This window comes from Hoplias malabaricus, chromosome Y, assembly GCF_029633855.1.
Source record: "Hoplias malabaricus isolate fHopMal1 chromosome Y, fHopMal1.hap1, whole genome shotgun sequence".
Classification (NCBI taxonomy): Eukaryota; Metazoa; Chordata; class Actinopteri; order Characiformes; family Erythrinidae; genus Hoplias; species Hoplias malabaricus.
This window is the reverse complement of record NC_089820.1, coordinates 70,469,683-70,496,176: the sequence shown is the minus strand read 5'-3', so window position 1 is coordinate 70,496,176 and position 26,494 is coordinate 70,469,683. Positions and strand designations below refer to the sequence as shown.

General features: G+C 41.9%; 1 protein-coding gene across 1 annotated transcript in view; it reads right to left on the bottom strand.

Annotated features, from left to right (window-relative positions):
- LOC136678165 (bromodomain and WD repeat-containing protein 3-like) overlaps positions 1-26,494 on the bottom strand; it is a 61,151-nt gene that overhangs the window by 24,243 nt on the left and 10,414 nt on the right. Inside the window, exons 4-18 of the mRNA XM_066656089.1 lie at positions 7,496-7,525; positions 6,851-6,910; positions 6,423-6,573; positions 6,246-6,344; positions 5,874-6,034; positions 5,002-5,223; positions 4,534-4,634; positions 3,265-3,335; positions 3,083-3,183; positions 2,943-2,983; positions 2,639-2,740; positions 2,276-2,429; positions 2,021-2,155; positions 1,462-1,590; positions 478-703 (exon numbers count right to left, since the gene is read on the bottom strand). Of these exons, the coding sequence (XP_066512186.1) occupies positions 478-703; positions 1,462-1,590; positions 2,021-2,155; positions 2,276-2,429; positions 2,639-2,740; positions 2,943-2,983; positions 3,083-3,183; positions 3,265-3,335; positions 4,534-4,634; positions 5,002-5,223; positions 5,874-6,034; positions 6,246-6,344; positions 6,423-6,573; positions 6,851-6,910; positions 7,496-7,525 (1,783 nt within the window). The remainder of the gene's footprint in view (positions 1-477; positions 704-1,461; positions 1,591-2,020; positions 2,156-2,275; positions 2,430-2,638; positions 2,741-2,942; positions 2,984-3,082; positions 3,184-3,264; positions 3,336-4,533; positions 4,635-5,001; positions 5,224-5,873; positions 6,035-6,245; positions 6,345-6,422; positions 6,574-6,850; positions 6,911-7,495; positions 7,526-26,494) is intronic.

The following is a 26,494-nucleotide window of genomic DNA, read 5'->3' as shown; positions in this document are numbered from 1 at the left end:
TCATCAACTTTAGACTATTAAACTTCCATATGAAGCACAGTGTCTTGAGTAAAAGTCAAATTGGATTTTTACTAAATCACCATAACAAACTCCTCTCATGTGTGCAGAGTGAGACAGGGATGCTGCTTAAGCCCAACGTGTATATTAACTAATTGGCCATGACTCTGGAGCATTCTATACACGACTCAGATCAAATTCCTGCTCTATGCAGATGACAGGGTTCTGCTGTCCCCAACAGAACAGGGTCTACAGCAGAACCTGGACTTGCTGTAATGCTGTCAGAACTGGGCCCTGACAGTAAACGTAAAAAAGACAAAACTTTATGACATTTAAGAAGAAATCCAGGTCTCAGGGAACAACACATTTCTGTTAGGCACTAAAATTTATAATATAACAGCTTCTGAGACCTGGACTGAGAGAGAGAGAGAGAGAGAGAGATAAATAAACTTTGGGAGTAAAGTGAAGTAAGTGTATTACTGGTGGCAACGTATCCTAGCTGAGGAATCAGGTGCTCGTCCATGACGTTCTCTCGGCCTGGAACCAGCCTTTGGAACCGAGGAGGATGAGGATTCCCATCCACATCTACCAGGAACGGTGGAGGCATCAGGTGAGGAGCCTGCTGTGTCTGCTCGTCCAGTACAAAACCGTTTGAGTCCCGAATCAGAGGACGGTAATCCGTGTGGAAGAAAACCTGGTCTGGAAGCTGCATACAAACACACAACTGTTCAGAATACGACGCTCATAACCTGGTCCCTTAAAAGCACTCAGATCTGTTCAGTTCACTAACAAGGAAACTAACCATAACCCTAGGATTTAATACAGGGGAAAAAAACATAAATCAACTGATGACTGTACAAACAAATTAAGAATGTTAACATCTGCGTTCTTTATTCAGGGAATGGATCACAGAATGGACTTCAACACAGCTCACCTAATCCCTATTTCTGAATGGGGATCCCTGGCAGAACCTGCTATTGCAAACAGCTGCTGGCTTTTTTGTTTATTTACTGACAGATTAATTTTGTTTAAACCATACCAACACACAAACATACAAACATAACTAAAGTAAATATTAATTTTATCCACATTCTCTATATAAATAAAACCCGCTATAAAACTACAAAATGTAAATGTTAAGTATAATTTGAGGTGAAGCGGTGTACGGCCCATGATTTAAGTCTTTGTGCAGTTTATGATGTTACTCCTGTGACAACGAAACACTAAGAATCCCTTTGCTGCTACTGACAACACAAATACACTAAAATCTAAGAAAGGGGTGGGGGGTGTAATGTACAGTGTAATATCTGTTAATGTTAAGAAAACACTGTGTTACACATCAGTGCACAAACAGCATTCCTCCTCCTGAGGGAAATCAAACTTCACAGAATTATTTTAGAAAGGCCTCATCTTTGGGTTTTACTCAAATCATTAATAACACACAAGTTTAAGACACATCAAAACCTTTTCGTAAGGCTTAGAACTTCCAAATCCAAAAATCAGCAGATGACCATGAGAGTCCGTGCAGGCAAAACGATGACCGTCAGGGGTGAATTTACAGTCAAATACAGCACCATGTCCCTGGCCTTCAATCTGAACACAAAAAACAGTAAAATACAACAAACATTTACACACTGTCCAGAAAGTCATGCATGACAACCTGTCCAGTTCATGAGTCCATGACTGCCTTCCTGATCAAGGCCTAACAGCTAAATTCCTCAGACACACTTTTGTCACTTGAATCATACTCCTCACTGTGGACAAGTCCGTCTTCCAGAGGATTCTTGATTGCTTGATTAATAATTTACTACTGCTTTAAAAAACACCCCCCCCCCCCCACACACACACCTTAGAGATTTCACATATTTGTGTATTTGCTCTCGTTCATTAACAAACAGCTAAAATTCTAGGATGGTGAATCCTAGCTGAATAAATTAAGCTTTTAAGAAACTGGATCCGAGTAAACTTCACTCATTTAAAAATAATTCAACAGTGTATAAGTGAATAAACATGGATACTGCACCATGTTAAAGTAATGTTGAGTCTTGATGCCTTTCATGAGGTCCCATATGAAAATGTTCCCATCATGCCCCGCAGACAGGATGACGCGGGGATCATATGGATGTGGCTCCAGCACAAAAACTTCAGCCTCATGACCCTGAAGAGGAGAAGTTACTCTTTAAGGTGAAAGATTGAACCAGAGACACCACAGGGTACATTTCAGCATGGACCATCAACATTTAAAATTTATTCAGAGCAACAATTCCTGGATTTTTACCTTCAGGATGTGCAGCAGCTGGCCTGTGTAAGAGTTCCACACTTTGAGGTGGTGATTGTTGACCGCTGTGATGACGGTGTTGTCGTGCCGATCCCATGACACCATGGTAACCTTGGGTTTAAAAAAGCTCTCGTCCTCATTTAACGCACCAGAGCTGATATCAAAACCAAGGGGCAAGAAAAGGGAATGATATACAGCTGAACACTGTGGAGATCAAGTCTAACCCTAACCACAATTAACAGTTACATATTGCATTATGAGAGAGAGTGCTGAGTGAATAATGTAAGGATATAATTTAAACTGTACTATAGCTTTCTGTATAAATATTATTCATCATTCATCCATAAAGTGAGTAAGGTTCACCCTGGCAGAGTTGCCGACATGTCCAGCAAAATACTTCTCCACTGATACCTCTGATGGAGTTGCCAAATACGAGCCGTGCCATCACGACTACCACTCACAAACCTGAAAGAGAATGATTTTTTATTTATTTATTATATACACACAAAACATCTAGTCAGTGCTCAAACCTAGAAAGAAGGTACGTGCAGTATAAATACATAGATATCCGCTCTATTAAACCAGAATATAAACAGTAAACATGTATTATTTAAAGTGATGCTGGAACGTTGTCCTTCTTGAGTGAGGGATTTTAAACAGCATTTACCTCTCTCCTGCATTGCAGAATTGGATACTGTCCACCTTGTCCTTAAAACAAACACAAATGCTGGAGTTAGAGCCACTCTGTCTTTAGTGTCAGGATCAGCGACACCGGGGAAGATAGGCAGGCTTTAAATAAAAACTCACCGTGTGTGAATCAAGTTCTGCTACTTTCTCCGGATTCCCACTGCCCAAGTAGTAGATCCTGATCACATCGTCTGTGCTGCCTGTGGCCAGGAACATCCCCCCTGTGCACAAACAGCTGGTCTTCAGCATTCACCGAAAAAGTGGACGTAAACTGAGAAAAAGGCATGTCCCTTCGAGCATACCTGGGCTGAACGAGGAGCACACCATCTGAACACCTGGTCTTGGTCTCTCTGTGAACTTCTGAGGACGATCGCTGCAGAAGAGTGACAGCAGGGAGAATTAAATCCTTTGTAAAGTTTCAGGCAGACACAAAACTCTAATAATTAGAGGTTTTATTCATTTAAACAAATACTAAATACAAGAAAGAAAAAAAGACATTTGCAAAAGAGGCCACATATGCTTTTGCTGGATAAATAAATAAAACGGACTGGCCTAGAAGGCATTTTACTGACTGAATGACTCCTAATGTTGAAAAGAGCATGAGCGAGTATGAACTTTTAGTTCAGCCATATTTTTTGAAAGAGAGAACTTAAGGTGGCGCTACTACACCCTCTATTGTTAGTGCAGTCATATTTCACATTCCAGTTAGTGAACTAACAAACTAGAACTGGTTAGCGAAGACAGGAACACGCTCCATTTGTGTGTATTTGGCAAGAAACCATGTGCATTGGCTTGAGCATTGGCTCAGGGTTGGTTAGTTCACAAGCTCAGCAGGACAGGTCAGAACTCTGCAACATTGATACACGTATTATATCTCACAGTTATACACGTATTATATCTCACAGAGAGAGGGGGACTGCTGAATTTGTCTTATTTCGCGTGAGTGTGTGCATTTGCCTGAAATACTGTAAACGGTAGTGTGTTTATTAAACTTGATATAGCTTATACTTCAACTTAAACATGCTATAACCTGTTACATTGAATAAATAAGTAATTGTAATTCTTAAAAACAACAAAACGGTTTTGGTCTTCTCTTTTCTTTGGTGGTAGATCTAGTATTCATTTTTAAATAAAATGAAAAAAAAAAACCCAACACTGATGCTGCTGTTATATATTATGAACAAAACTTTGTGCTGTGTTTTTAATTTCTGCATTTGTTAGTCCTCTCTATATTTCCTGTACAACACAATAAAATAATATAAACCACATGTAAACAAAGACACTGATATGAAGCACCAAAGCTTCTCCAGACCTTCCAATAACAATGGTATGTGTTTTGGGCTTTCCTGTTTTTGAAAAGCTAATGGCAGTCCAGCAAATCTAGGCTTGCCTAGTTTCTATTCACTGTTGGTTTTCCCACTTTAGTGTTACAATCAGCAAATAAACCTTCAGTGCATTAAACTTCAAGGATGGGTTCACTCAATTTCACTGAAAAAAATCTACCATAAAATGCCACACTCTCACTGTATGAAAGTAAAAAATTCGGTCCAGCAGGTCAGTACCATACTCACCTGAAACTACTGTTGTATACATCCCACTGCCAGAAGCAGACAGTCGCATCCGTCCCAGTGGAGACCAGGAACCGCTTTGAGCCCTTTGCAAATGGAGAAAACTAAAGAAGAAAAATTAAAATGGTAAAAGGGGTTGAAGCAGTCAGTTGATATAAAGTGCAGGATCTATGTGCTAAATATTTCAGTTCCAGGAAAAGTAAGGGGGCAATGGGGGGGGTAGGGTGGGGGAGATGATTACTGGTTTAAAAAATCACTGACCAGTTCCAACAGAATCACTACCATCATCTCCCATAATCACAAAGAACTTGTGCCCTGGAACACACACCTCCTACAGTCATCCTGTCACCACCCAAACACAGACCTGACTAGATGTAACAGAGGGAACTCCCTTTAACACACTGGCTAACCTGATAAGAGAGAGAACACCAGGGGTAATAAACCTGCAATAATTTTTGCACCTGTGCTCACCTGTAGGGAGGTAATGGATCCGCTGTGGCCCTGTAGCACTGCGATGGGTGCGCAGGTACGAAGACACCACACACGTATGGTTTTGTCACAGCTTCCTGCCGCAATCATTGTGTTCTCCAAGTTTACAGCAAGGTCCGAAATCTCTGCATGGTGCCCTCGAAGAGTGGAGTGGAGCCTCCCATCATAAGAGCTCCAGATCTTCACTAGCGCATCATCTGAACCCTGAGGAAGTACAAGAAATAACATTATTTTCTGGAGCCAATACCCTTGGCAGAAAAAGGGTTCAAGACTGTTCTGAAACAGGTTTCCAAGAACAGGGGAACCATATATGAGGTTTAAAAAAAAAAAAGCAAACGCAAAACTCTTACTATAAAGCAAAAATTTATCACCAAAACACCCTGAAGTCTTCATATTTCCGCAATTATGTCTTTGTTCTAAACTCTGTCAGACTGTTAAATAAATGTTCTAGATAATATGCACTGTTAAGAATAAATGTATATATTGTTATAAAAATTAATACCAAGGGTTCACATGGTCTCATCTCAAACAAACACCTCATCAGGAAACTGTAAATAATGAAAAATTCTTTATCACAATCTTAATGCTGCTGACAATTTTTTTTTAATGAAGTATTGAGATTTTGGTGTGTCTCTGATATAACTAAATGGTAAGCATATTCTATAAGATATTTATATTTAAAATGGCATATATACAGGTGCAGAAAATACAGGTGCAGACAATTGATTTCTCCAAAAAAAAAAAAAAAAAAAGTAAGTTAAAATAAAATATTAAAAATTGCCCAGTAGTTTTTAAGTAGGATGAGGTATGTCAATATTCCAAAGTGTAAAGCTTTAAAGGAGGGAAACACTGACGGTGAAGATTCGGGCCCCTGTTCTGTCGAAGGCTATGCAGTAAACAGAGGAGAGATGTCCTAGGATCCTGCGGTGCATCTTCATGTGCTGATAGGTGCTGACAGGAAGAACTGCGCTGAAACGCTGAACGCCTGTCAGCTCCCTGCCTCGGAAAACCTCCACTACACACACACACACACACACACACAGACACACAGACACACAGACACACACACACAGAGAGATGCCTTAAAACTACAGCAGAATGGAAAAAAGGACTGCTTATGATTAGAAACAATTTTTTAGACTTGGGAGAACATGCCACACTTGCAGACAGTGACCCAAGAACAGGATCCAGAGACCCTGGAGCTGTGTCAATGAAACAAAACTCACCCACGTTGGGGGCATTCCTGGGAGTTAAAGGCCACTCCGGTGGTCTCCCTCTGTGGGGCGCCGCGAACGATGAGGCCTTCCATCGACTACCGCCACAATCTGCACCAACACAGTGCACAACATGTCACACATTCGGATACCGCACAGAGGGTTAACCAAGAATTAATAGGACCTCACCTTTAGCCTTCCGGAGTAAAGAGTGTCTCCCTGTGCCCAAGAGGGAACGCACTCCTGGAACGCTGGATGGAATCTCCTGATCCAGAACGGGGCCCATCCGCTTACAGATCTGCAGCAGATGATCTGCAGCTATGTGCTGATTGGCAGCAACCTATAGGTACATCACAGCAGGTGAAAATAATCATAATGTCCCAACATTTTCATTACACACAATATTTAATTTTTCAGATGTGTGTGAACAAGGAGACATGAGAGAGAGAGCTCGAAAGAGAGACATATACACACACACACCCTGGCTCTAAACTTCACATTATACATTAAGAAAAACATCAGTCACTAAAGCAGAGACAAGGGGCTTTTGCTTGTTTTTTTTTTTTTTTTTCGCTTACAATGCCAGGAGACAGACCCCAAAAAAAGTTAAAACTTACCAAGTCTTTGTATGATCTGGGATGTTCATTTCCTTCCCAGTCGAGTCTGTGTGGAAGCAGCTGAAAGAAAATAGAACCTTAGGTAAGGAAGGAAACTAGAAGTAGCATTGACTGATTCAGGGAGAGTCTATAATCACTGTTTCTGATCAACACTGCCCTGTGATTTAAACTGGGATTGGTTTATCACCAAGACCTGTGTGTCTGTATGTTAGAGCTAAGTGCTGACCCACACGGTCAGATGGTCAGTGGTTGTGGTCATGTCCACAGAGCAGTGCTGATTCTGATTGGTTGTAGAAGCTGAATGTTTGAAACTGTCTGAGTCAGAGTTACACTTGCAGTTCAGAGTTTATATTAGCAGTCTTCCAAATTGCAATCATGATATAAACAAAGCTCATTGCCCAGCCCTGCTCCAGAGAGAACATGTCATAGCAAATTTATGGAAGAACACTTCAAAAAACAATTCAAAAAAACACACAAAAAAAAAACAATTCAAAGGAGTTACTAGCTCAACATCACAGGCACAAAGTACAAGGCATTAAATACAGAAGTTAGCTCAGGTTCTGTTCAATTAAAGGTGGATTCTTTCAAAACCAGAATTTTGTAATAAGGAAGAATTACAAAAAGAGGTTTGAAATATTTACTGACCTGATATCCCTCCAGTTCAGTGACAAGAGCCTGCAAAACAGCACAGATCAACACCCACAAAAAACACCATAACACACACACACTAACATGCATGCACAAAGAACCCCCCCCCCCCCCACACACACACAATACCCCAAAGACACACACCATATTAAAGGCCTTAATAACAGACACATACCACTATGTACACCTTAATCACCCCCCCCCCCCCCCCCCCAACAATGAACACCTTAATCTCTCACACACACACACCACAAAAAACACATTAATCACACACACACACACATCTTAATCCCACACACACCTCGATCCCACACACAATAATCACTGTCTCTCAATCACACACATTAATCATTCTCTCACACCTTAATTTCACTCACACACCCCTTAATCACACACACACACATCCACACCTACTCCTTAATCACACGCACACCTACTCCTTAAATCACACACACCTACACCTTAATCACACACACTCACTCAAAAACACACACACACCTACATCTTAATCACACACATACAGCTACATTTTAATCACAGACACTCACACCTACATCATAATCACACACACACACCTACCTACACTTTAATCACACACACACCTACACCTTAATTACACACACACGCACCTACCTACACCTTAATCACACACACACGCACCTACACCTTAATCACACACACAAACAACCTACACCTTAATCACACGCACACCTACACCTTAATCACACACACAACTTACCTACACCTTAATGACACACACTTACATCTACCTACACCTTAATCACACACACACCCATACCTACACCTTAATCACACACACACACCTAAACCTTAATCACTCACACACCTACATCTTAATCACACACACATACACCTTAAATCACACACACATACCCATCTACACCTTAATCACACACACACCTACACCTTAATGACACACACACCTACACCTTAATCACACACACACACACCTTTATCTAACACACACCTACACCTTAATCACACACATACACAACCTACACCTTAATCACACACAACCTACCTACACTTTAAATCACACACAAACACCTACCAACATCTTAATCACACACACACAAAACTACATCTTAATCACACACACACACACACACACACACACCTACCTACACCTTAATCACACACACACACACCTAAACCTTAATCTCTCACACACACACCTACACCTTAATCACACACACACACCTTTATCACAAACACACAAAACTACATCTTAATCACACACAACTACACCTTAATTACACACACACCTACCTACACCTTAATCACACATACACCTAAACCTTAATCACACACACACACCTACACCTTAAATACACACACACATACCTACCTACACCTTAATCACACACAAACCTAAACCTTAATATCACACACCTTTATCTAACACACACATACACACACCTTAATTACACACACACACGCACCTACCTACACCTTAATCACACACACACAACCTACACCTTAATCACACACACAACCTACACCTTAATCACACAAACACACACCTACACCTTAATGACATACACACCTACACTTTAATCACACACACACATATGCACCTACCTACACCTTAATCACACACACACACACCTACACTATAATCACACACAAACACCTTTATCACACACAAAACTACATCTTAATCACTCACACACACACACACACCTTAATTACACACACACACACACACACACCTACCTACACCTTAATCTCTCACACTCACCTTTATCTCACACAAAACTACATCTTAAATCACACACATACACACCTACCTACACCTCAATCACACACAAGCACCTTTATCACACACACACCTACATCTTAAACACACACATACCTTTATCACAAACACACAAAACTACATCTTAATCACACACACATACACCTTAATTACACACACACACACCTACCTACACCTTAATCCCACACACACCTAAACCTTAATCACACACACACCTACACCTTAAATCACACACAAACCTAAACCTTAATATCACACACACACGCACCTACCTACACCTTAATCAAACACATACACCTAAACCTTAATCACACACACCTTTATCTAACACACACCTACACCTTAATGACATACACACCTACACCTTAATTACACACACACACACACACACACACACCAGTTAATCACACACACACACACACACAGACACACACACACCTCTTAATCACACACACACACACCTACCTACACTATAATCACACACACACACCTACCTACACTTTAATCACACACACACCTACACCTTAATTACACACACACACACCTACCAACACCTTAATCACACACACACACCTAAACCTTAATCACTCACACACAAACCTACACCTTAATGACACCCACACCCACACACACCCCTACATCTTAATCACACACATCTACACCTTAATCACACACACCCACACCATAATTACACACACACGCACCTACCTACACCTTAATCACACACATACACCTAAACCTTAATCACACACACCTTTATCTAACACACACCTACACCTTAATGACATACACACCTACACCTTAATTACACACACACACACATATGCACCTACCTACACCTTAATCACACACACACACACCTGTTAATCGCACACACATACCTCTTAATCACACACACACACCTAACTACACTATAATCACACACACACCTACACCTTAATGACACACACACCTACATCTTAATCACACACAAACACACACACCTACCTACACTTTAATCACACACACACCTACACCTTAATTACACACACACATACGCACCTACCAACACCTTAATCACACACACCTAAACCTTAATCACTCACACACACTCCTACCTACACCTTAATGACACACACCCACACATCTTAATCACACACACCTACACCTTAATCACACACACACACCTAAACCTTAATCACTCACACACACTCCTACCTACACCTTAATGACACACACCCACACATCTTAATCACACACACCTACACCTTAATCACACACACACACACACACCTAAACCTTAATCACTCACACACACTCCTACCTACACCCTAATCATACACACCACCTTAATCACACACACACACACCTTTTAATCACACACACACCTACATACACCTTAATCTCACACACCTTAATCACACACACACAAAACTACATCTTAATCACACACACACACACCTACACCTTAATTACACACACACCTACATCTTAATCACACACATACACCTAAACCTTGATCACACACGCCTTTATCTAACACACACCTACACCTTAATTACACACACACACACACACACACACCTTAATTACACACACACCTACACCTTAATTACACACACACCTACACCTTAATTACACACACACCTACATCTTAATCACACACACATACACCTAAACCTTAATCACACACACCTTTATCTAACACACACCTACACCTTAATTACACACACACACACCTACACCTTAATTACACACACACACACACACCTACACCTTAATTACACACACACCTACATCTTAATCACACACACATACACCTTAATCACACACACACACTCCTACCTACACCCTAATCATACACACCACCTTAATCACACACACACCTACATACACCTTAATCTCACACACCTTAATCACACACACACAAAACTACATCTTAATCACACACACACACACCTACACCTTAATTACACACACACCTACATCTTAATCACACACATACACCTAAACCTTAATCACACACACCTTTATCTAACACACACCTACACCTTAATTACACACACACACACACACACCTTAATTACACACACACCTACACCTTAATTACACACACACCTACACCTTAATTACACACACACCTACATCTTAATCACACACACATACACCTAAACCTTAATCACACACACCTTTATCTAACACACACCTACACCTTAATTACACACACACACCTACACCTTAATTACACACACACACACACCTACACCTTAATTACACACACACCTACATCTTAATCACACACACATACACCTTAATCACACACACCCCTACATCTTAATCACACACATACATACCTGCCTACACCTTAAATCACACACACACACACCCCTAAAACTTAATCTCTCTCACACACACCTACACCTTAATGACACACACACACCCCTACATCTTAATCACTCATACCTACACCTTAATCACACACACACACCTAAATCTTAATCACACACACACCCACCTACACCAAAATCACACACACCTCTTAATCTCACACACACCTACACCTTAATCACACACACACACCTAAACCTTAATCACTCACACACACTCCTACCTACACCTTAATGACACACACCCACACATCTTAATCACACACACCTACACCTTAATCACACACACACACACACACCTAAACCTTAATCACTCACACACACTCCTACCTACACCCTAATCATACACACCACCTTAATCACACACACACACACCTTTTAATCACACACACACCTACATACACCTTAATCTCACACACCTTAATCACACACACACAAAACTACATCTTAATCACACACACACACACCTACACCTTAATTACACACACACCTACATCTTAATCACACACATACACCTAAACCTTGATCACACACGCCTTTATCTAACACACACCTACACCTTAATTACACACACACACACACACACACACCTTAATTACACACACACCTACACCTTAATTACACACACACCTACACCTTAATTACACACACACCTACATCTTAATCACACACACATACACCTAAACCTTAATCACACACACCTTTATCTAACACACACCTACACCTTAATTACACACACACACACCTACACCTTAATTACACACACACACACACACCTACACCTTAATTACACACACACCTACATCTTAATCACACACACATACACCTTAATCACACACACACACTCCTACCTACACCCTAATCATACACACCACCTTAATCACACACACACCTACATACACCTTAATCTCACACACCTTAATCACACACACACAAAACTACATCTTAATCACACACACACACACCTACACCTTAATTACACACACACCTACATCTTAATCACACACATACACCTAAACCTTAATCACACACACCTTTATCTAACACACACCTACACCTTAATTACACACACACACACACACACCTTAATTACACACACACCTACACCTTAATTACACACACACCTACACCTTAATTACACACACACCTACATCTTAATCACACACACATACACCTAAACCTTAATCACACACACCTTTATCTAACACACACCTACACCTTAATTACACACACACACCTACACCTTAATTACACACACACACACACCTACACCTTAATTACACACACACCTACATCTTAATCACACACACATACACCTTAATCACACACACCCCTACATCTTAATCACACACATACATACCTGCCTACACCTTAAATCACACACACACACACCCCTAAAACTTAATCTCTCTCACACACACCTACACCTTAATGACACACACACACCCCTACATCTTAATCACTCATACCTACACCTTAATCACACACACACACCTAAATCTTAATCACACACACACCCACCTACACCAAAATCACACACACCTCTTAATCTCACACACACCTACACCTTCATCACACACACACACACACAACTACATCTTAATCACACACACACAACCGTACCTACCTACACCTTAAATCACACACACACCTACCTACACCTTAATCACACACACCTCTTAATCTCACACAAACACACCTACATCTTAAACATACACACACCTACACCTTAATCACACACACACAAACCTCTTAATCAAACACACACCTACATCTTAATCACACACACACCTACATCTTAATCACACACACCTACCTACACCTTAATCACACACACACGTCTTAATCACACACACACACCTCTTAATCACACACTCACACCTACATCTTAATCACACAGAGACAAACAAACCCACACACACTCCTACATCTTAATCACAGCTACACCCCTACATCTTGTGTGTGTGTGTGTTTTTTTTTGTCCAAGATGGCGCCGAGGATGGCAGCCACGGTGACGAGCTCCTCCGTGTTATGTTTGTTTTTGTTAATTAATGTTGTCTATTGTACCTCAAACTTGGTCAGCTGGAACAGAGAACAGTTACTAACCGCCAGGGACAACATTTCTCCTGATTTTATGCCGGAATTTATTCAAGAACCTTCAGAGTGTGTGGAAATCTATGGGAAGCCGTTCAGGAAATAATTATAATGTACTTTGTACATATATATTGGTTTATGGAGAAACTACTTGGTTTAATGGCACATACATTGGTTTTAAACTGTTGGTTTGTATATATCGGTTTGTGAGTATATATTGGATTATCAGTTTATACATTGGTTTCCTAGCATATATATTGGTTTGTATGTATTGGTTTGTTGGTATATATATTGGACTCTCAGTACATACATTGGTTTATTAGCATATACATTGGTTTCTTGGCATATATATTGGTTTGTGGGTATATATATTGGTTTGTGGGTATATATATCGGATCACCAGTACATACATTGGTTTTCCAGCGTATATATATTGGTTTGTGGGTATATATATCGGATCACCAGTACATACATTGGTTTTCCAGCGTATATATTGGTTTGTGTATATCGGTTTGTTGGTATATACATTGGTTTGTGGGCGCATATATTGGTTTGTTTATATTGGTTTGTGGGCACGTATATTGGCTTGTTTATATCGGTTTGTGGGCTTATATCGGTTTGTGGGCGCATATATTGGTTTGTTTATATCGGTTTGTGGGCATATATCGGTTTGTGGGCACATATATCGGTTTGTGGGCGCGTATATTGGCTTGTTTATATCGGTTTGTGGGCATATATATTGGTTTGTGTATATTGGTTTGTGGGCATATATCGGTTTGTGGGCGCATATATTGGTTTGTGGGCGCGTATATTGGCTTGTTTATATCGGTTTGTGGGCATATATCGGTTTGTGGGCGCATATATTGGTTTGTTTATATCGGTTTGTGGGCATATATCGGTTTGTGGGCGCATATATTGGTTTGTTTATATGGGTTTGTGGGCATATATCGGTTTGTGGGCGCATATATTGGTTTGTGGGCGCGTATATTGGTTTGTTTATATGGGTTTGTGGGCATATATCGGTTTGTGGGCGCATATATTGGTTTGTTTATATGGGTTTGTGGGCATATATCGGTTTGTGGGCGCATATATTGGTTTGTGGGCGCGTATATTGGCTTGTTTATATTGGTTTGTGGGCATATATCGGTTTGTGGGCGCATATATTGGTTTGTTTATATCGGTTTGTGGGCGCATATATTGGTTTGTTTATATCGGTTTGTGGGCATATATATTGGTTTGTGTATATCGGTTTGTGGGCATATATTGGTTTGTGGGCGCGTATTGGTTTGTGGGCGTGTATAATGGTTTGTGGGCGTGTATTTTGGTTTGTTTATATCGGTTTTTGGGCGCATATTTATAGGTTTGTTTATATCGGTTTGTGGGAGCATATATTGGTTTGTTTATACCGGTTTGTGGGCATGTATATTGGATTCTGTGCTGCATGGTAGAAATTTGCCGCTCAGTGCTGTTCAGCGAGTAGCCTGTTTTGATTGTGCTGCGCGATTTTAATGAACCTCAGTTTGGACAAACTTTTGACATATTCCAAATAAAACCGAGTGGCCCGGTGACCGAGCTCCGCGATTATAAATACTAAATAAAGGTCATAATAAAGATAATAAAGCTCAGACTAGCAGATTGGATTACGTTATACAACAATGTGTTTTCTACGACGCTGAAGTTAGCTCCTGATTCGCAGAGCCGCGGTGAACGAAAAGGACTGTTCGATGTGTACATAATGCTGCGCACATTGCTTTTAACGCTTCATGGACTAATGAATAGCGCTAAATACAGGAAGTAAAAAACTGTTTGATATATACAAACCAACAGTTTAAAACCAATGTATGTGCCATTAAACCAAGTAGTTTCTCCATAAACCAATATATATGTACAAAGTACATTATAATTATTTCCTGAACGGCTTCCCATAGAAATCTTTACAACGGCCGCGCTGACGCTGCTCGGCCTCGCAAGGAGACGCTGGAGGCGCAGACGAAGGGGCAGATGCACGGGCGCGCGCGTGCGTCTCAGGCGGCGCGGGCCTCGCACACCTCTACCATCATTATTCCTCTCCAACCTCCGATCTCTCAGCAACAAAACTGAGGAACTACTCCTGCTCCACCGGACCAACAAGGACTTCTCCTCTGCCTCTGCCCTCTGCTTCACGGAGACCTGGCTGAACGAGCTGATCCTGGACAGTGCGCTGGACGTACCGGGCTTCCAGCTACTGAGAGCGGACAGAGACGTGGAATGTAGCGGGAAGAGTAGGGGAGGAGGAATCTGCTTCTACATCAACGAGCGCTGGTGCAGAGACACTACAGTATTGTTAACATCATGCTCTCCTCATCTGGAGTCTCTCTTCATTAACTGTCGGCCGTTTTACTCTCCCAGAGAATTCAGTTCCTTCATTCTGGCCGGCGTGTACACAACTGGCCGAACAGATAATGGAACTAGAGAGAGATCATCCAGACTCGCTGCTGATCATTCTGGGGGACTTTAACAGCGCTAACCTCACGAAGGAGATGCCCAAATACAGGCAACATATCGCGTGCGCTACACGTGAAGGCAACACACTAGACAAATGCTACACAAGTATAAAGAATGCCTATCGCGCTGTTGCGCGCGCCACTCTCGGGCTCTCCGATCACAGCCTCGTTCACCTCATTCCCACGTACTGGCAGAAACTCAAAACCAACAAGCCGGCCATTACAACAGTGAAGAGGTGGACCAGTGGAGACATAGAGAAGCTGCAGGGCTGCTTCGAATCCACAAACTGGGCTGTGTTTGAGGAGGCGACAGATGGACTGGACGAATACACAGACGCTGTGACGTCATATATAAGCTTCTGTGAAGACTGTGAAGCTGTATTTCAACTAGAACACGTGTTAAACACAGTAACAGCAAACCCTGGTTTTCTATAGAACTGAAACAGCTTAGGCGAGAGAAGGAGGCCGCATTCAGGAGAGGAGACAGAGCTGTCTACAAAAAAGCCAAGTACAGATTCGAGAAAGGGGTTAAAGCAGCGAAAAGAAAGTTCTCAGAGCAGCTGAATAACCACATCACAGCTAACGACCCATCGTCAGCCTGGAACAGTCTTCAGCTTCTCACTGGCTACAAGGTGAGAAATACCTCCTTCCACCTGAACGACCGTCAGCTCACCAACGACCTGAATGAGTTCTTCTGCAGATTTCAAACAATAGACAATCAGCAGACTCTCTCACCCCATCATCAACCCCCCTCCTCCCCCACACTGGCTCTCACACCTCCACCCCCAGCTTGTCTCACCATCAGCCTGCAGGACGTCCACAGACTCTTCAACAGACAGAAGGTGAAGAAAGCCCCGGGACCTGATTCAGTCTCTCCATCCATCCTAAAACACTGCTGTGACCAACTAGCACCAGTCTTCACCAGCATCTTCAACAGATCACTGGAGCTCTGTTGTGTTCCAGCCTGCTTCAAGACCTCCACCATCATTCCAGTCCCCAAGAAATCCACCATCACTGGATTTAATGATTACAGACCTGTCGCCCTGACATCTGTGGTCATGAAGGTCTTTGAACGCCTGGTCTTAGCCCACCTAAAGACCATTACAGACCCCCTGCTGGACCCCCTGCAGTTTGCATACAGAGCAAACAGATCTGTTTATGATGTGGTCAACCTAACTCTCCACTTCATCCTTCAGCATGTGGACAGCCCTGGAACCTACGCTCGGGTTCTGTTTGTTGACTTTAGCTCGGCTTTCAACACCGTTGTGCCGCAGCTACTTCAAAGCAAACTGTCCCAGCTGTCAGTGCCAGACTCCATGTGTCAGTGGATTGCAAACTTCCTCACAGACAGAAGACAGTATGTGCGGCTTGGGAAACACACCTCAGACCTTCGAACACTCAGCACTGGAGTTCCACAAGGGTGTGTTCTTTCACCCCTTCTCTTCAGCCTTTACACCAACGACTGTGTCTCCAAGGAACCAGCTGTAAAGCTCCTGAAGTTTGCAGATGATTCCACTCTGGTGGGCCTCATAGCCAATGGTGATGAGTCTGCTTACAGAAAGGAGGTTGGTCAGCTGGTGTCCTGGTGCAGTGACAACCACTTGCTGCTGAACACAGACAAGACTGTAGAGATGGTGGTGGATTTCCGACGCAACCCACCCCCTGTATCCCCCCTCTATATCAATGGCACCGCAGTTTCCACTGTAGAGTCACTCAAGTTCCTGGGCACCACCATATCCAGGGACCTGAAGTGGGAGAGGAACACCGTCTCCATCACCAAGAAAGCTCAGCAGAGAATGTTCTTCTTGAGACAGCTCAAGAAATTTGACCTGCATCAGACCCTGATGATCCAGTTCTACACAGCGATCATCGAGTCCATCATCACCTCATCCATAACCACCTGGTTTGGTTCCTCTACCTCACAAGAAAGAGCCAGGCTCCAGCGCATCATCAGATCAGCAAAGAAGATCATTGGATGTAACCTGCCAACGCTTCAGGAGATCCACACCAGCAGGGTGCTCACAAAATTACGCTTGACCCCTCACATCCTGGACATCACCTCTTCCAGTCTCTCCCTTCTGGTAGAAGACTAAGGACCATCAAAACCAGCACAACACGACATGCTAACAGCTTCTTTCCCAGAGCTGTAGCTCTCCTCAACCACAGTGAACACCTCTGAGTCTCCAAACCACTGAACTAAACCGACTGGACTTAACTGCAATGAACAGGACACTTTACTCACTTGCACTATGCTATTTTGCACAGCTGTACAGAAGTTCTATTTCTGTAACTCGTACAACAATGTATAATATAACCTACTTCAGGAATATTTGGAAACATTTATATTCATACTCATATCTGTACAGTATAGATTTTATACTTTATGTTGTCTAATTTATGTCTTAACGCTCTTTTTTTTTTCTAGTACTTAACTGTATTCTTTAGTTTATTTATTGTTTATTGTACCTCTTTTAGAGTTATGTTTGTTAACAGTCTGTGTTACATGTCATACATGTGTTGCTGTCAGCAAGACAAATTCCTAGTATGTTTAACATACCTGGCGAAATAAAGAGATTCTGATTCTGTTTCTTAATCACACACACATACACCTTAATCACACACACACACCCCTACATCTTAATCACACACACATACATACCTACCTACACCTTAAATCACACCTATCTACACCTTAAATCACACACACACACCTAAACCTTAATCTCTCACACACACAAACACCTACACCTTAATGACACACACACCTACACCTTAATGACACTGACACACACACACACACACCCCACATCTTAATCACTCATACCTACACCTTAGTCACACACACACCTACGTCTTAATCACACACACCTCTTAATCTCACACACACACACACCTACACCTAAATCACACACACACACCTAAACCTTAATCACACACACACCCCTACATCTTAATCACACACACACCCCTACACACACATACCTACACCTTAAATCACACACACCTACCTACACCTTAATCACACACACCTACCTACACCTTAATCACACACACCCCTCTTAATCACACACACACCTTAATATCTCTCACACACACACCTCCTAATCACACACACACACCTCTTAATCACACACACACCTTAATAACAAACACACCTACATCTTAATCACACACACACCTACCTACACCTTAATCACACACACACACCTCTTAATCACACACACAGCCCTACATCTTAATCACACACACATACATACATACCTTCCTACACCTTAAATCACACACACACACACCTACCTACACCTTAATCACACACACACACACACACACACACACACACACACACACACACACACACACACCTAAACCTTAATCTCTCTCACACACACCCCTACATCTTAATCACTCATACCTACACCTTAATCACACACACCCACCTACACCAAAATCACACACACACCTACGTCTTAATCACACACACCTCTTAATCCCTCACACACATACACCTTAATCACACACACCTACACTTTAATCACACACACACCCCTACACCTTAATCACACACACACCCCTACACCTTAATCACACGCACAAACACCTACACCTTAATCACACACACACACACCTACCTACACCTTAATCAGACACACACCTACCTACACCTTAATCACACACACCTTTTAATCTCACACACACCTACACCTTAATCTCACACACACAAACACCTACACCTTAAATCACACACACACCTACACCTTAATGACACACACCTCTTAATCACACACACACACACACCTATATCTTAATTACACACACACACCTTAATCACACACACACACCCCGAAACCTTAATCACTCACACCCCTACACCTTAAACACACACACATACATACCTACCTACACCTTAAATCACACACACAGCTACCTACACCTTAATCACACACACCTTTTAATCTCACACACACCTACACCTTAATCTCACACACACAAACACCTACACCTTAAATCACACACACACCTACACCTTAATGACACACACCTCTTAATCACACACACACACACCTATATCTTAATCACACACACACACCTTAATCACACACACACACCCCTAAACCTTAATCACTCACACCCCTACATCTTAATCACACACACATACATACCTACCTACACCTTAAATCACACACACAGCTACCTACACCTTAATCACACACACACACACACCTCTTAATGACACACACACACCCCTACCTACACCTTAATCACACACACACACCTACAACTTAAACTCTCTCTCTCACACACACACATACCTCTTAATCACACACCCCTAAACCTTAATCACACGCACACACACACACCTACACACACACACCTACCTACACCTTAATCACAGGCATACAGCTCTTAATCACACACACACACACACCTACCTACACCTTAATCACACACACACATACCTCTTAATCTCACACACACACCTACACCTTAATCACACACCCCTAAACCTTAATCACACACCCCTAAACCTTAATCACACACACACCCCTACACCTTAATCACACACACACACACACACCCCTCTTAATCACACACACACACACACACACCTAAACCTTAATCACTAACACACACACACACACCTACCTACACCTTAAATCACACACACACTTACCTACACATTAATCACACACACACCTCTTCATCTCACACACACACACATACACCTTAATCACACACACACCTACACCTAAGTCTTAATCACACACACCTACCTTTATCTCACACATGCACACCTACACCTTAATCACACACACACAACTTAATCACACACAGACACACACCTAAACCTTAATCACTCACACACCTACCTACACCTTAAACACACACACACCTCTTAATCACACACCCCTAAACCTTAATCACACACCCCTAAACCTTAATCACTCACACACACACACACCTACCTACATCTTAATCACACCTACACCCCTACATCTTAATCACACACATCTACACCTTAATCACACACACCTACATACCTACACCTTAATCACACACACACACCTTCCTACACCTTAATCACACACACCTCTTAATCACACACACACTCCCCTATATCTTAATCACACCTACACCCCTACATCTTAATCACACACACCTACACCTTAATCACACACACATACATACCTACCTACACCTTAAATAACACACACACACACCTACCTACACCTTAATCACACACACAAACACACACCTACACCTTAATGACACACACACACACACACACCCCTACACCTTAATCATACATACATACATACATCTTAAATCAAACACACACCTACACCTTAATGACACACACACCTAAACCTTAATCACACACACTCACCTACCTACACCTTAATCACAGACATACAGCTCTTAATCACACACACACACCTACACCTTAATGACACACACATCTACATCTTAATCACACACACCCCTATATGTTAATCACACACACACACACACACACACACATACCTACCTACACCTTAAGTCATAAACACACACATACCTACACCTTAAGTCACACACACACACCTCTTAATCTCACACACACACACCTACACCTTAATCACACACCCCTAAACCTTAATCACACACCCACACACACCTTAATCACACACAAACACACCTACATACCTACTTACACCTTAAATCACACACACACCTACCTACACATTAATCACACACATCTCTTCATCTCACACACACACCTGCATCTTAATCACACACACACCAACACCTTAATCACACACACCTACATCTTAATCACAAATACATATATACCTACCTACACCTTAAATCACACACACACACAACCTACACCTTAATCACACACAACCTACCTACACTTTAAGATGTTGATAGGTGTTTGTGTGTGATTTAATCACACACGCACACAAACACCTACACCTTAAATCACACACACCTACACCTTAATCACACACACCTCTTCATCTCACACACACACCTGCATCTTAATCACACACACACCTACACCTTAATCACACACAACCTACCTACACGTTAAGATGTTGGTAGGTGTTTGTGTGTGATTTAATCACACACACACACACACACACACACACAAACACCTACACCTTAAATCACACACCTACCTACACCTTAATCACACACACCTCTTCATCTCACACACACACCTGCATCTTAATCACACACACACCTACACCTACATCTTAATCACACACACATACATACCTACCTACACCTTAAATCACACACACACCTCTTAATCACACACACACACACACACCCCTAAACATTAATCACACACCTAAACCTCAATCACTCACACACACACCCCTACATCTTAATCACACACACACACACATACCTACCTACATCTTAATCACACACACATACATACCTACCTACACCTTAAATCACACACACACCTACCTACACATTAATCACACACACACCTCTTAATCACACACACACACACACACACACACACCTACACCTTAATCACACACACACATACACCTTAATCACACACACCTACCTACACCTTAAACTCACTCACACACCTCTTAATCACACACACACACCTCTTAATCTCATACACACACCTACACCTTAATCACACACACACCTTAATCACACACACCTACATCTTAATCACACACACACCCCTAAACCTTAAACACATACACACACCTAAACCTTAATCACTCTCACATACACACATACCTTTATCTCACACACGCACACCTACACCTTAATCACACACACCCACATCTTAATCAGACATAAACACAAACAACTTTATCATACACACACATCTTAATCACACACCTACACCTTAATCACAAACACCTACACCTTCCTACAAACCGGATCCCAAAAAAGTTGGGACACTAAACAAACTGAATAAAAACTGAATGCAATGATGTGGAGATGCCAACATCTAATATTTTATTCAGAATAGAACACATCACAGATCAAAAGTTTAAACTGAGAGAATGTATCATTTTAAAGGAAAAATATGTTGTTTCAAAATTTCATGGCGTCAACAAATCCCAAACAAGTTGGGACAAGACCATTTTTTGCCACTGTGTGGCATCCCCCCTTCTTCTTACAACACTCGGACGTCTGGGGACAGAGGAGACCAGTTTCTCAAGTTTAGAAATAGGAATGCTCTCCCATTCATGTCTAATACAGGCCTCTAACTGTTCAATCGTCTTGGGCCTTCTTTGTCGCACCTTCCTCTTCATGATGCGCCAAATGTTCTCTACAGGTGAAAGATATGGACTGCAGGCTGCCATTTCAGTACCCGAATCCTTCTCCCACGTAGCCATGATGTTGTGATTGCTGCAGAATATGGTCTGGCATTATCTTGTTGAAAAATGCAGGGTCTTCCCTGAAAGAGATGACGTCTAGATGGGAGCTTATGTTGTTCTAGAACCTGAACATAGTTCTCTGTATTAATGGTGCCTTTCCAGACATGCAAGCTGCCCATGCCACAAGCACTCATGCAACCCCATACCATCAGTGATGCAGGCTTCTGAACGGAGCGTTGATAAGAACTTGGGTTATCCTTGTCCTCTCTAGTCCTGATAACATGGCGTCCCAGTGTTCCATAAAGAACTTCAAATTGTGACTCATCCGACCACAGAACAGTCTTCCATTTTGCCACACTCCATTTAAAAAGACCCCTGGCCCAGTGCAAACGTCTGAGCTTGTGGAGCTTGCTTAGAAATAGCTTCCTCTTTGCACTGTAGAGTTTCAGCTGGCAACGGCGGATGGCACGGTGGATTGTGTTCACTGACAATGCTTTCTGGAAGTATTCCTGAGCCCATTCTGTTATTTCCTTGACAGTGGCATTCCTGTTTGAGATGCAGTGATGTTTAAGGGCCCGGAGATCATGATCATCCAGTAGAGTTTTACGGTCTTGACCCTTACGCACAGCAATTGTTCCAGATTCTCTGAATATTTTGATGATGTTATGCACGGTTGATGACGATAACTTAAAATTCTTTGCTATTGTACGCTGGATAACACCATTCTGGTATTGTTGCACTATCTTTCTGCGCAACAATGGTGGAATTGGTGATGCTCTTACCATCTTGGCTTCAGAGAGACACTGACACTCTGAGAAGCTCTTTTTATACCCAATCATTTTGTCAATTGACCTAATTAGTGTTAATTGGTCTTCCAGCTGTTCATTATATGCTCAATTTCCTTTCTCCAGCCACTTATTGCTACTTGTTCCAACTTTTTTGGGATTTGTTGACACTGAAATTTTGAATCAACATATTTTTCCTTTAAAATGTTACATTTACTCAGATTAAACTTTTGATCTGTTATCTATGTTCTATTATGAATAAAACATTGACATTTGCCATCTCCACATCATTGCATTCAGTTTTTATTCACAATTTGTTTAGTGTCCCAACATTTTTGGAATCCGGTGTGTACACCTTAATCACACACCCACCTCTACACCTTAATCACTCACACACCTACACCCTAATCTCTCTCTCTCACACACACACACCCCTACCTTTATCTCACACACGCACACCTACACCTTAATCACACACACACACCTACACCTCAATCACACATACACACACAAACCACTATCCCTTAATCGTACACACACACCTACACTTTAATCTCACACTCACTTGAAAAAACACACACACACCTACATCTTAATCACACACACACACACACCTTAAACATACATACATACCTTAATCACACACACCTACACCTTAATCATACACACACATAAACCACTAACCCTTAATCGTACACACACACACACCTACACCTTAATCACTCTCAAAACCACACACACCTACATCTTAATCACACACACCTCAATCACACACACCTACAGCTTAATCATACACAAACTCACCAAAATCACACACACACACACCTTAAACATACATACATACCTTAATCACACACACCTACACCTTAATCATACACACACACACCTACATCTTAATCACACACAAACACCTTTATGACACACCCACCTACACCTTAATCACACACACACCTACACCTTAATCACCCACACACACCTACACCTTAATCTCACACACCCACACACACACCTACACCTTAATCACACACACACACACCTTAATCACACACACCTACACCTTAATTGCACACACCTTAATCATAGACACCCCCACATACACACCTTAAATCATACACACCTGAATCATACACACACACACACACCTTAATCATACACACAAACACACACACCTTAATCATACAAACACCCACACACACCTTAAATCATACACACCTACACCTTAAATCTCACACACCTGAATCATACGCACACCTTAATCATACACACACACACACCTTAATCATACACACAAACACACACACACCCCTACACCTTAATCACACACACACCTACACCTTAATCACCCACACACACCTACACCTTAATCTCACACACACACCTACACCTTAATCTCACACACACACCTACACCTTAATCACACACACACACACACACACACCTTAATCACACACACCCCTACACCTTAATCACCCACACCCCTACACCTTAAATCACACACACACCCCTACACCTTAAATCACACACACACCCCTACACCTCAATCACACACACCTACACCTTAATCATACACAAACTCACCAAAATCACACACACACACACCTTAAACATACATACATACCTTAATCACACACACCTACACCTTAATCATACACACACACACCTACATCTTAATCACACACAAACACCTTTATGACACACCCACCTACACCTTAATCACACACACACCTACACCTTAATCACCCACACACACCTACACCTTAATCTCACACACCCACACACACACCTACACCTTAATCACACACACACACACCTTAATCACACACACCTACACCTTAATTGCACACACCTTAATCATAGACACCCCCACATACACACCTTAAATCATACACACCTGAATCATACACACACACACACACACCTTAATCATACACACAAACACACACACCTTAATCATACAAACACCCACACACACCTTAAATCATACACACCTACACCTTAAATCTCACACACCTGAATCATACGCACACCTTAATCATACACACACACACACACCTTAATCATACACACAAACACACACACACCCCTACACCTTAATCACACACACACCTACACCTTAATCACCCACACACACCTACACCT